Below are 14,313 nucleotides of genomic sequence, written 5' to 3' on the forward strand. Positions count from 1 at the left end.
TTTTAAATGTGGCTTGAAATATCTGATTCCATGTGCTTTTTGGCTGTTGACTGCAGGAAAAAGGATTTGAGTCACTTCAAAATACCAATGTGAACAAGGCTTTAGAGACCGCAAGTCAACACATCAGATTTCCCAGAGGAAAATTCCCAAAGGATGTCATATGTTTGACCCATTTGAGGTTATTTACGGTCCTATTTCAGCTATTGAAGCCAATTGAGTAGTGCAAAATACCATATGCTTTTCAGATTATAACACCACACAAAACCACTAACTGAAGTAAACGTGTTAAAACATTCTCTATATTTAATTGACAAAATTATATTAGATTACAGAAAAGGTATTTTGGAAGAGTCAGTACATGTTCAGTAAAAAAAAAAAAAAAAGGAGATCTTCGAAGGGAGTCCATGGAGACAGATCTACACAACCCACATTTCAGATACATCAATAATGTCCAGGTCTTCCTTCCGCCACTGACCTGTAAAGGATGTTATAAACTACAATCTTCATAGGATCAGTTTACATCATTCAAACACAAAGCTTAACATTTTCCTATAGGGGAGCGTGGGTAGGAGAGTTATTTTCCTTGCTCGTGCCCGTCACTTGTAAACACTACCATGGTGTGGAAGGGCGCTCTCCAAAACTTAAACAAATAAGGACCAGAAAAGCAGCTGCCTACAGAATGAGAGGAAGCTAGCCCAACACACCAGCCCATTGATATCAATGCCACAAAAGAGGGGGATAACAAAACAGTGTCCACACTTTCGAAAGGCAGTCCCAAACTTTCTTAGGGCATTGTGGCGACTAAACCGGACATTTTGGATCCAGTGAGTGTCTCTGAGCCAGCGGTCTGGGGGAAGTTGCACTGGCAGCCATCTTGAAACAGTGGTTCACCATTGAGTCTGTCCAAAGAAATCAAAACATAACAAAGCTAACTATTTCACACACAAGGAACACTATTCTCCAACAGCAGTGGGTTGTCTGGAAGATGTTTATTTTTCCCTTTATTCTCCAGCGGGGTGGCTTGCCAAGAAGAAGGTGATAATAGACAGAGAAATGCTGCAGCAGTGCCAAAGCCATAGACTACACTTCCCAGAGAGCCAATGTGCATCGTGTGATTCAGGACCACCCCCTCTGAGGAGAAGAGGTCTGCACACCCTTCATACCCAGAAAAACATTCTTCAACGACCCTTACAGAGAGAGAGATACTCGGAAGGGGGAGAAATACTCAGAGAGATACTCAGAGAGAGAGAGAGAGGGCGAGAAAAAGAGACAGACTGCTTGTTCGAGAGGCTTGGCGCGGCAGAAAGTTAATCTTCATCGTCGTTCTCATCGTAGTCGTCCTCCTCGTCATCATCCCCCATGTACGACACAGGGGTCTCAACACGGGAGCTGCTGTAGTGAGAGTCATTAGAGCTGGAGGCCAGGGGACCATCTGCACCGCTGTCACTACAGAGAGAGATACAGAGGGGGAAGAAGAGAGTAGTAGAGTTAGTAGGGATGTGCATCTTTCCCTTTCAGGACAATTCTATACCTACAGTGGCTTCGGAAAGTATTCAGACCCCTTGACTATTTCCGAATTTTGTTAGGTTACAGCCTTATTCTAAAATTGATTAAATGTTTCCCCCCCCCCCTCATCAATCTACACACAATACCCCATAACGTCAAAGTAAAAACAGGCTTACAAATTTTTGCTAATTTATAATTAAAATAAATAACTGAAATATTACATTTACATAAGTATTCAGACCCTTTACTCAGTACTTTGTTGAAGCACCTTTGGCAGCGATTGCAGCCTCAAGGATTCTTGGGTATGACACTGCAAGCTTGGCACACCTGCATTTGATAAGTTTCTCATATTCCTCTTTGTAGATCCTCTCAAGCCCTGTCAGGTTAGACGGGGAGCGTTGCTGCACAGCTATTTTCAGGTCTCTCCAGAGATGTTCGATCAGGTTCAAGTCCGGGCTCTGGCTGGGCCACTCACGGAAATTCAGAAACTTGTCCCAAAGCCACTGCAGCGTTGTCTTGGCTGTGTGCTTAGGGTCATTGTCTTTTTGGAAGGTGAACCTTCGCCCCAGTCTGAGACCCAGAGCGCTCTGGAGCAGGTTTTCATCAAGGATCTCTCTGTACTTTGCTCTGTTCATCTTTGCTTCGATCCTGACTAGTCTCCCAGTCCCTGCCGCTGAAAAACATCCCCACAGCATGATGCTTGCCACCACCATGCATCACAGACTGGGATAGTGCTAGGTTTCCGACAGAAATTATGCTTGGCATTCAGGCCAAAGAGTTCAATCTTGGTTTCATCAGACCAGAGAATCTTGTTTCTCATGGTTTGAGTCTAAGTGCATTTTGGAAAATGCCAAGCGGGCTACATGATGAACAGAGGAGTGGCTTCCGTCTGGCCACTCTACCATAAAGGCCTGATTGGTGGAGTGCTGCAGAGCTGGCGGTCATTCTGGAAGGTTCTCCCATCTCCACAGAGAAAGTCTGTCAGAGTGACCATCGGGTTCTTGTTCACCTCCCTGACCAAGGTCGTTCTCCCCCGATTGCTCAGTTTGGCCGGATGGCCAATTCTAGGAAGAGTCTTGGTGCTTCCAAACTTCTTCCATTTAAGAATGATGGAGGCCACTGTGTTCTTGGGGACATTCAATGCTGCAGACATTTTTTGCTACCTTTCCTCAGATCTGTGCCTTAAAAATCCTGTCTCTGAGCTCTACGGACAATTCCTTCAACCTCATGTCAACTGTGGGACGTTATATAGACAGGTGTGTACCTTTCCAAATCATGTATAATCAATTGAATTTACCACAAGTGGACTCCAATGAAGTTGTAGAAACATCTCAAGGATGACCAATGGAAACAGGATACACCTGAGCTCAATTTAGAGTCTCATAGCAAAGGGTCTGAATACTTATGTAAATGAGGTATTTCTGTTTTGTATTTTTAATACATTTGCAAAAATGTCTAAAAACCTGTTTTTGCTTTGTCATTATGGGCTATCGTATGTAGATTACAGAGATGTTTTTATTTTATTTTATTTCTTTTAGATACAGGCTGTAATGTAACAAAATGTGGAAAAAGTCAAGGGGTCTGAATACTTTCCGAAGGCACTATATCTAGATACATGGGCTCCGATACCATACAGGAACTAAACGTTTTAGTTTGATTAAAGAACGAATCGCACCAACATTTGCAGCATAAACATATTCATTTTCCAATCGAAATGAAAATCTGCTGCTGATGAAGCTCGTGAGCTGGGCCTCTGAGCTGGATCTGTCTGAGCCGACTACTATGGTGTACGTACTATGTAGGCACCTGAGCTGAGCCATAAGGGAGACTAAGCATCTACCACTCACTACCACTATCGGATTAGGTGGGGCAATGTAGCCCATTTTGTCCCCACACTCTGGTTCTGAAATCACCATCACCCACTAATTAACTTGTCATTTTTGCAGATTGTGTTTGAGCTAGTAACGTATCAATATTTATTATTTACAAAATAGTTATGACATAGCCAATGAATATTTAGCACAACTTTGGATTTCCCACCCTCCCATCTCAAAATAAAATGGTTTGGACATTTTTAGAGAGTGGTGATCTCTTCTCCTCTCGCTTCAGCCATGCATGCAGTGTGCCTCGCAAAAGTGATTGCTGTCCTCGTTATGAAATTATCAACTTAACCCTGTATATCTGAAAAACAACCAAAACTATTGCTGATGGTGAACCTGAACAATCAAAATAAAATCTATTGTAAGCCCCGTTCAGCAGGTATAGCCAGGTGACTTGTCTCCAGGTAGATTACTTTTTATTTCTGGTAAAACACCATTTTCAACAGCGCATAGATAACAATCAACTAATTACACAGGTTGTCACTCAACTAATAAAGCCTAATATCACGCAAGTCATTTTAGCATTTGAATGCTTAAGCTGCTGCGCAATGTGCAAGATCAGGAACAGGCCGTTTACCTCCCGTTGGTCAGTGTGCAAAGCTGGGCACAGTGCGCAGTTTGACTAGCCTACCAATATTCCCTGAGGTTGTTCAGCATGCAAAATGTCTTGTAGATCAATGACTGTCAACACAGTTACATGCAGTTCGACACTGAAGGAGAGGAAGCATCAGTTGTCACAAGAGATTATGTATTTTTGGAAGGAAGAATGTAATATGAGCTAAAGAAATGTGTGAACTGCTGATTCGTAACGTTTGTATCGATTTTCTGACCGCTACATTTGGATCGGGTTGGGGTCCACGGACTGATGCACTTGTATCTTAAACATTTGAATCGGGGACCGATGCGTATTGGTGAATTGTTACATCCCTAAGAGTCACCATATATTTCTATGTGAAAGTGCCGATGGCAAGCCTGACTAAGAGGAGAGAGTCTCACCTGCCCTGGCCGTGATGGCGCCGCCCGTTGGTGGAGGATCCTCCAGTGATGTAGACGTTACTGATGGGACCCTGGGCCATTTCTATGTGACAGACAGTAGGACACACATTCACATATAGACATTAGAGAGAACCACACAGGCCCTTGTTTCTCATAGCCAATGTACCCCAAATTATCAACGTTTTACAATGCCCAATTCATTTACTTTAATAGAGATTGTGTGTAGCTCGATGACTCAAGCTATGACAGATGATTTGGGCATGAAGTTTAAGCATGCGCTATGACCCCTGATCCCTATGACCTCTGACCTGTGACGTAGGGCTCCAGGGCTTTGGGCACCAGGCTGCGTGCCACCTTCAGGTCCTCCGGGGAACATTTGCCCACCTCCAGGCCACAGGCCATGCCCATGCGCTTCAGCACCTCAATATCGTCGTGGATCTCAAACATGTTGTCGAAGTTAAACAGGTACTCAAACCTGAACACAGCAGAATGGGAGAGGAAGAAATGAAGACTATAATAGCATGGTTAGAACATGAATGAATTAAAAACTTTCAACCATGAAAAACTCAATCGGTGTGTTGCCATGGCCTCGATGTTGGACAAAATAAAATGTCTTTACATTACTTAAATTGATGATCAATTTACACTGGCATACACCAACACACACAGTCACTCACTTGTCATTTGAGATGCTGCAGTCGATGACTGTCTTCTTGCTGGTGTTGATGATGATGAAGGGGAGGTGGATGAGAGAGTTGGGGGGCGGAGGTCTGTTGGCCTGCTGTTCCGTCTGTCTGTTCCGCTGCACCAGGTTCTTAAAGGCTATTTGCTGTAGGAGAGAAACAACATGGAGAGAACGTTAGAATAACGTTAAGTCAACCCGTGGTCTTGTATTTTATGCTTCCCTTAAACATTGATTGTATTGTTGTCTATGAGGCAGGCTTGTCCTATGGTCACCTGTAATATGAGCTCTTGGAGTTGTGACTGCTTCTGCTTGATTCTCTCCAGTCGCCTTTGTCTCTCCACCTACAAAGGAACAACGCAGACAGGGTGTCAGAGCATAAGAGAAAAGGGGGAGTGAGGAGAGTTCATAGATGGCCAGGTGTGTGTGTGTGTGTGCGCTCGCGCATAGACTTACCTCTAGGTTCTGGCACTCCTGGGCTGAGTTGGTAGGCAGACCAATCCACTTGATCTCTTTCTTCTCTTTAGAGATGATGTTCATGGCCATGAGCACGTTGAGCGCGTCGTACACACGCCGTCGGATGTTCTTCTGGTCGTACACATGCTACAAGGAGAGGGGGAAGAGGTTCATCTCTTTGATTCCTGTGTGTGCAGAGAGCTTACAGTGGATTTGTGAGGCGATTTCGTAAGAAAACCAGTGTCCTAAAGCCTAATTTACAACTTCCGTGCAGTCTACCTCCCGGAATGTCCGCTCCTGTCCGCACATGGATTTCGAAATCGCAGCAGAAGTTTTCAAGGAGGTGAATGTGGACGCAAAACCCTATGTGGACGAGAGAGGACGTTTGATGTCCAAACACTGAAGCGGTAGTAGCGCAAGTAAATTAGGCTCGAGGAAGACCATGTCAGAGAATCTTTATTTCCTAAACAGGTTTGTTGTGTCTGTGATATTGTGACGTCATAAAGAGGTTTGTTTTGTCTGAGCGATGTCACAATGATGTGTTATGTCTGAGAGAAAGTGATAGTAAAGTTCTGTCAGAAAGAGGGTTGTCATAATGAGGAGTTCTGTAAGAGAGAGTGATGCCATAATGAGGTGTTCTGTCATGTTGGCTATATTTGCTTGCTATCTATAGTGGAGATGACAGTAGTCCGACTGACAACTTTACCAGGATGAGGACTTGCCAATGTAAAGCTCTTTCCAAAAGCCTAATCTCTGATGAAGCAAGCTAAATGACACGTTGTTTGCTTAGCTACCTAGCTACAATGCCAAATGGATAGGCTACCCTTACATATCTGAAAACATATAAACAACTGATGTTTACTGATCATAAAAAGCATGCAGTTACTTGCTGTATAACTGATGTTAAAGATAAATGCAGAATAACCGGAAATGTGTAGTTCAGACTATGCTTTTCAAATCAAATCGTATTAGTCACATGCGCCGAATACAACAGGTGTAGACCTTACAGTGAAATACTTACTTACGAGCCCCTAAACAACAACGCAATTAAAAAAAATATGGATAGTAATAAATAAAAGTAACAAGTAATTAAAGGAGCAGCAGTAAAACAACAATAGCGAGACTATATACAGGGCGGTACTGGTACAGAGTCAATTGCGTGGGGGCACCGATTAGTTGAGGTAATATGTACATGTAGGTAGAGTCACTAAAGTGACTATGCATAGATGATAACAGAGAGCAGCAGCGGTGCAAAAGAGGGGGAGAGGGCAATGCAAATAGTCTGGGTAGCCATCTGATTAGATGTTCAGGAGTCTTATGGCTTGGGGGCAGAAGCTGTTCAGAAGCCTCTTGGACCAAGACTTGGCGCTCCGGTACAGTCTATGACTTGGGTGGCTGGAGTCTTTGACAATTTTTACGGCCTTCCTCTGACACCGCCTGGAATAGAGGTCCTGGACGGCAGGAAGCTTGTCCCCAGTGATGTACTGGGCCGTTCGCACTACCCTCTGTAGTGCCTTGTGGTCGGAGGCCGACCTGGCAGTTGCCATACCAGGCAATGATGCAACCAGTCAGGATGCTCTCGATGGTGCAGATGTAGAAACTTTTGAGGATCTGAGGACTCATGCCAAATATTTTCAGTCTCCTGAGGGGGAATAGGTTTTGTCGTGTCCTCTTCACGACTGTCTTGGTGTGCTTGGACCATGTTAGTTTGTTGGTGATGTGGACACCAAGGAACTTGGTGCTCTCAACCTGCTCCACTGCAGCCCCGTCGATGAGAATGGGGGCATGCTCGGTCCTCTTTTTCCTGTAGTCCACAATCATCTCGTTGATCACGTTGAGGGAGAGGTTGTTGTCCTGGCACCACACGGCCAGGTCTCTGACCTCCTCCCTATAGGCTGTCTAGTCGTTGTCGGTGATCAACCCTACCACTGTTGTGTCATCGACAAACTTAATGATGGTGTTGGAGTCGTCCCTGGCCGTGCAGTCACGAGTGAACAGGGAATACAGGAGGGGACTGAGCACGCACCTCTGAGGGGCCCCTGTGTTGAGGATCAGCATGGCGGATGTGTTGTTACCTACCCTTACCACCTGGGGGTGGCCCATCAGGAAGTCCAGAATCCAGTGAATCTGTTGGGGCAATATGCAAATTTGAGTGGGTCTAGGGTTTCTGGGATAATGGTGTTGATGTGAGCCATGACCAGCCTTTCAAAGCCCTTCATGGCTACAGAAGTGAGTGCTATGGGTCGGTAGTCATTTAGGCAGGTTACCTTAGTGTTCTTGGGCACAGGCACTATGGTGGTCTGCTTAAAACATGTTGATATTACTGACTCGGACAGGGAGAGGTTGAAAATGTCAGTGAAGACACTTGCCAGCTGGTCAGCGCATGCTCGCAGTACACGTCCTGGTAATTTGTCTGGCCTTGTGAATGTTGACCTGTTTAAAAGTCTTACTCACATCGGCTGCGGAGAGCGTGATCACAGTCTTCCGGAACAGCTGGTGCTCTCATGCATGTTTCAGTATTATTTGCCTAGAAGCAAGCATAGAAGTAGTTTAACTCGTCTGGTAGGCTCGTGTCACTGGGCAGCTCTCGGCTGTGCTTCCCTTTGTAGTCCGTAATGGTTTGCAAGCCCTGCCACATCCGAGCATCAGAGCCGGTGTAGTACAATTCGATCGTAGTCCTGTATTGACGCTTTGTCTGTTTGTTGGTTCGTCAGAGGGCATAGCGGGTTAGAGTTCCGCACCTTGAAAGCGACAGCTCTAGCCTTTAGCTCAGTGCGGATGTTGCCTGTAATCCATGGCTTCTGGTTGGAGTATGTACGTACGGTCACTTTGGGGACGACGTCATTGATGCACTTATTGATGAAGCCAATGACTGATGTGGTGTACTCCTCAATGCCATCGGAGGAATCACGGAACATATTCCAGTCTGTGCTAGCAAAACAGTCCTGTAGCTTAGCATCTGCTTTATCTGACCACGTTTTTATTGATAGATATATTCAATAGATGATATTAAAACCAAATAGTTATTACATTTATTTAACAATCCCTTGAAAATGGCACGTAGTTGTCAATGGTTTTAATAGAGCTAGGGATCTTCTTGTCCCCCAGCAGCAAAATCGAACACTCTGCCCCGTATTGTCACGTTTTATTGGTGAGGACCTATTCAGTCAGACAGAATGTGCAATGTCATAATGGAGAATTCTACCTGAGAAAAAGGGATGTCATAAATACCTCCCCTGCCTGCTCTGAGGTATAGCCCTATGCAGTGTGTGCATACAGCTTCAGAACTCACTGAGTCGTTGGGGGAGATGTGGTTGTCTGCAGCGCTGAACTCCGCCACCAGCTCGTCTGCCACCTCGTTGTAGGTGGTCACACCTTTCTTCTGCACCTTCTCACACACCTTCATGGAGAAATGTCTCAGGCCCTTGCCATTCTTCTCCCCCTTCTTACCACGCTTCCTGTGGACAAAGAAGTGATCAAACAGCTGTTTACTTCTAGATTCCACTGGTATATTGCACACAGGCGCACATAATACCTAAACATCTAAAACCAGCTAGGTGCTCAAATAGCTTCTCTATCAATGAACAGAGAGGAGGGGGTGCCTCATAAGTGACCTGCCAGGATGTGGGATACAATTTTCTTTTGGGGGGTTAGTGACTCACCCCGAGGACCATGGCGACGCGTCGGCCGGCTGGCTCTGTGTGAGGAACTGGGAGTTGGGTGTTTGAGGGCTGTTCACAAGTATGGCACTGGAAACACTGGGCCTCTGGGGCGTACCAATCACCTACAGGGAGTGGGGTGGTGGGAAGAGAGGGCCCAACCATTTTAGTTTTAGAGTAAAATAGAAAATCTTTATTATTCCCATAGAGCAACTTGCTTTGCACCAAGCAGTCAAAATACAGTACATATACCTACAACAGAGCAATCTGAACTGATTCTCGACATCATGGCGTGACAAGTGTGTCTCCCTCAAGACCAGCAGGAAAGATGGAAAGAGCATTATGCAGCTGACTCATAATGTACCAAGTGCCTGTGGTGGAGTGAACCTACTCTGGGGTGATAAGGTGAAGAGAACTTCCTGCTTATAGTTGTTATGGGAGGCAGGCCAGTTAGGTGATGTATTCCACTGTCTACGGGCTGGTCATCGGGTGAAGCATAAGCTGTTCCCCATTATACATTATATATATATATATATTACCATGTATGTAATGGGATGATGGGAGTAATCCTGCTGACTGCAGAGGTTGATCAGCTTAGGCTCACCCCCCGGTCACGTCACAATGATAATGGACGGGTCTTAGAGACCATGGATTCTGTGTGTGGTTTAAACTGTGTAGAGGTTTCAGCAAGTGTATTTAAGTGGTGAGCTTGCAGTTAAGAAGGTTGTGCTTGCAATGTCTGAAAGCAAATAACAACCTGCACTCTACCACTGTGTCAAAATAAAATCCTTTGTCATCAAGTCTGTGGTTGAGATATTTCTGTGGTAGACGCAATAGGGGGCCTGGGAAACGGACACACTCACCATGTGTGGAGCAATGTTGACATTGGAGGGCCCCAGGGTTTTAGGCAGCAGTTGTTTGGCCATGGGGATTGACACAGGATGGACAGCAACCAGAGACAGGACACCTGAGAGGGGACAGAGTCAACACTAGGCTTACCTGGAACCACTGTCCACAAAATGGCTGCCTCTTTTCATATCCAGTTCTCAGCTAGATGGCTTCAGGGGACAGGAGGCCCTATAGGATGCAAGCTTACTGACCCAAAGGAAATTCTGAGTGTACCCAGAATCTATAGAACACCTGTCTGATAATGGAGCCCATGATTAGATGAGCAGAATGTTTTCAAAGGAGTAAAACGAGATGAGCTACATCTGTGCAGTCGCATTGCCCCCTGCTGTTGAGTTGAGACATACCTGACAGAGACCGGTATTGAATGAAACAGATCTGGAACACAACACACTGTTTTGCTCACCTTTACTGGGACTCCGATTCTGGTCAATGAAAACCTTCAATTCTCCATTGGTTTCCATCAGACCAACCTGTGGGAAAGACACCATCATCAACATCTATTCCAGTAAAATCTCAACAGCTGGTCTCTGTATTGAATCAGGACCAGCATGGAAAAACACTGCACCTGGTTGTCTCTGATCAGACTCACATCTTTGGCCATTATCCTCCTCTGATAAGTCACCAATTACTACCCTGAAACAGAAAGCAACCATGATAGAGCCAGATGTCTAATGAAATGGTCCACTCACACAGTGTGGTGAAGAAGGTGCAACAGTGCCTCTTCAACCTCAGGAGGCTGAAGGAATTTGGCTTGTCACCTAAAACCCTCACAAACTTTTACAGATGCACAATTGAGAGAATCCTGTCGGGCTGTATCACCGCCTGGTACGGCAACTGCACCGCCCTTAACCACAAGGCTCTCCAGAGGGTGGTGCGGTCTGAACAATGCATCACCGGGACCAAACTACCTGCCCTCCAGGACACCTACAGCACCCGATGCCACAGGAAGGCCAAAAAGTTAATCAAGGACAACAACCACCCGAGCCACTGACTGTTCACCCCGCTACCACCCAGAAGGCGAGGTCAGTACAGGTGCAGCAAAGCTGGGACTGAAAAACAGCCATCACTAACACAGAGAGGCTGCTGCCTACTTACAGACTCAAATCATTGCCCACTTTAATAAATGGATCACTACTCACATTAAATAATGCGACTTTAATAATGTTTACATATCTTACATTACTCATCTCATATGTATATACTGTATCTCATATGTATATACTATTTTATACCATCTTGCCTATGCCGCTCGGTCATCACTCATCCATATGTACATATTCCTTTTCCATCCCTTATTAGGTAGTTGTGGAATTTTTAGATCACTTGATAGATATTACTGCACTGTCAGAACTAGAAGATCAAACATATGTGACCAATAAAATGTGAATTTGATTTTGTTAGAGCTCTGGATTTGTAGTTGTCTGGGTGTATAGAAGTATACACTGCTGGAAAACTAATTTAAATTGGGGTTAACCTGCTTAAAATCACTTCAGGGTGGCATTGGAGAAAGTAGACTGGCTTTGGTATGGAGAGCAAAAAAAGAAAATCGTGATTTGCATTAAAAAAAACATTCAATCCCTCCCGTGTGTGACAGTTGTATAGGCCTATGGGTGTTATGGGACAGTTCACAATCCCTGATAAAACAATTTTCTTCACACAGGCAAACTATTGCACATTTATACGAACTGCATAATATACATTAAATGTTTGCAAAGGTAGGCAGCAGATTGTGTTATTGATCAAGAAGCAAAGCCTGCCTGTTTATAAGCAGCATAGCTATTGCACAAAAGCACCACTAGCTGGCTACAGCCTCGCTATTGCCAGAACAAAAACATTACTAGTCGACTAAATTATCTTTGCAGGTCAACTTCGATTGCATATTCCAAAGTGTTGAGACTGGTCAGCTGTGATGAGTATCAGACATTCATGTTTTAGTATTTATGATATCTTATCATAACTTTAATAATTTCATCAAACTGTAAGGCCTAACGTTAGTAGGTGTTGACCACGTCCTAGACGCGAGATTCCCCACGAAGTTTACAAGCAGAGCAGAAATTGCTAGCCAGCTAACGTTACAACAATAAAAGGTGTCTGGATGGCTGATTACTTGTTGTAATGAGAATTTGTTTCCATTTAACATTCTACGATGACTAGCTAGCTCGCACAAGGGACTAACTGATGCTAGCTATCTACATAACATTAGTGATATTACAGGCTAGCTAACATTAGCTAATTCATTGAGGCACGTTTTGAGACGATTCCGAGTGCAAAACGATTGTGTATAAGAAAACTGATCCAATTTGATATTTTGTGGTTATACTAATAAAAGCTAACATGCATTTGCAAGCAGGAATGACCGAGCAATTAAAAGGTTTAACTTGAAGTGCACTTACAAGTGCACTCTTTTCTTCTGCTTCTTCGGCGGCTGTTTTTGTTGGCATCGAGGACAGAGGAAGAGGAGGTCTAAATCCCTATCGCCAAACAGGAAACAAAACTAGACGCCAAATGATCGTGATTCTGAAATAATAGCTAGCTAATACATTTAGGTTTCTAAGCAACCCAATAATCCACGCATCAGACAGATGTATTTTTATTGGGGAGCATACATGGACCTTTAGGAATTACAGTTAGTCAGCTTTCTGGTCAATCATGTATCAATCTCAAAATGGATGCTTTTCAAAGTAACCTCGCTAGTCACCTAGCTTGCTAATAACTATGAATAATATTACTCGCGCTTGAATGCCACGGGCGATTAAATAAAAAGTAAATGTATAGCTAGTTATAATAAAGCTAAAATAAAACGTGCAATTAATAAGTGGTCGAAAAGCGAAGACTGTAAGAGTAAGCGTAGCTAGCGCAAACCACTGCCTGAGGATATTATAACGGTAACGTTATTTAGAGAATATATCTGCAAACATAACTAGTATAAAACGGCATAAATGTTAACTGCTACGTTTGCAATTCTTAACACAAACATGCGAGCGAAACATACAGCTATATAACTGTCTAGTTACAAGAGCACGACTAATATTTTGATGATCAGTTGATGGATAAATTAGCCAACGCTAGCGAGTTGGCATAAACAACGGGAAGTAGCTACAGTAGAGGCATGCTAGACAACTCGGTCAATGTACTAGTTAGCAAATGGTTAGCTTACTTGCTAACATAACAAGCTACCTCCAACTTTTAAAGCAGGTAGGCAATTCTTTCGATAGCTAGATAGACAAATCCTCCTTTCGAATGTCACGTTAATAAATACCCCCTTTCAATCGACAACGACTTTGTTAGCAGTAAGCTCGAAATTCCTCTTAAGCAGTTTACCATCCTTTCTCTCAAACCAATCTTGGCGGTGTCTAATATCTGATGTTTCGGATTGGATAGTTTTAACATGACGCAGGCAATCCGTGCTACTAAAGCCACGCCTTCAGTGCTTTCTGATTGCTTGGCGTGCCAGGACCTATTTTCATTGATTTGGCCAAAGCTTTTAATACGGTAGACCTAGGGTTGCACATTTTGGGGAATATTCAGAGGTGGAAACTGTCCGTGGGAATTAACGGGAATATATAGGAATTAACGGAAATATATGCAAATTAATATGAATACCATTTAAATGTAGATGTTTTTTGCATTAGATATATTTACCATATCATATGGAGACAGAAACATAAACCTTTTACCTTATCATAAGTAGACATAATTTCAAATTGTTAAATCCTTCCAATAGAAAAAAATAAAAATACGATTTAGTTACGAATTGAACTTTAATTAAATGAGTTGACTCACATGGGATGATTTCACTGAACAACAAAAGAAAGGGAATATTGAATGACCCCCAATGATCCATCACATCTCCCAAAAACGTTTTCAACACACATCTGTAAAATTATAGTCTAGAAACTAAAGCTTTGGTTGTCTTCCTCTCAGGCTTCCATGTCTTCTCCCTGGACTTTCTCAATGTCCACCTCTTGAACATCAGACTGAGGCCTCATCTTCACTGTCACTTTCCAACCTTGTTGAGGATGGCTAGTTGTCAGGCTCAAAAAGCCTCAAATTTGCCCGGATGGTCACCAATTTTTCAACCCTTGTATTGGTCAGCCAGTTGCGTGCTTTGGTGTGTGTGTTCCCAAACAAGGACCAGTTGCGCTCAGAGGCGGCTGATGTTGGTGGGATTTGGAGAATGATGGAGGCAACAGGGGAAAGAGCCTCAGATCCACAAAGTCCCTTC

At 43.9% G+C, this 14,313-nt stretch overlaps 1 protein-coding gene across 2 annotated transcripts; it reads right to left on the reverse strand.

Annotated features, from left to right (window-relative positions):
- Window positions 1-285: 285 nt before the first annotated feature.
- LOC120058502 (transcription factor Dp-1-like) lies at window positions 286-13,018 on the reverse strand. 2 transcript variants are annotated; one of them, XM_039007215.1, is made up of 12 exons: window positions 12,482-12,543; window positions 10,678-10,721; window positions 10,492-10,558; window positions 10,043-10,146; window positions 9,183-9,304; window positions 8,813-8,978; window positions 5,521-5,667; window positions 5,340-5,408; window positions 5,060-5,211; window positions 4,691-4,857; window positions 4,383-4,464; window positions 286-1,446 (listed from the first exon to the last, which is right to left on the reverse strand). In XM_039007215.1, exons 2-12 carry the CDS (start codon window positions 10,687-10,689, stop codon window positions 1,308-1,310), a joined length of 1,227 nt encoding a protein of 408 aa, XP_038863143.1. In that variant the 5' UTR covers window positions 10,690-10,721; window positions 12,482-12,543; the 3' UTR covers window positions 286-1,307. The 2 variants fall into 2 exon arrangements, with proteins under 2 accessions (XP_038863143.1, XP_038863142.1); XM_039007214.1 differs by lacking the exon at window positions 10,678-10,721 and having other exon boundaries at window positions 12,482-13,018.
- Between the last annotated feature and the right edge of the window lie 1,295 nt (window positions 13,019-14,313).

The sequence above is a fragment of the Salvelinus namaycush genome, chromosome 13, assembly GCF_016432855.1.
Source record: "Salvelinus namaycush isolate Seneca chromosome 13, SaNama_1.0, whole genome shotgun sequence".
Lineage (NCBI taxonomy): Eukaryota > Metazoa > Chordata > Actinopteri > Salmoniformes > Salmonidae > Salvelinus > Salvelinus namaycush.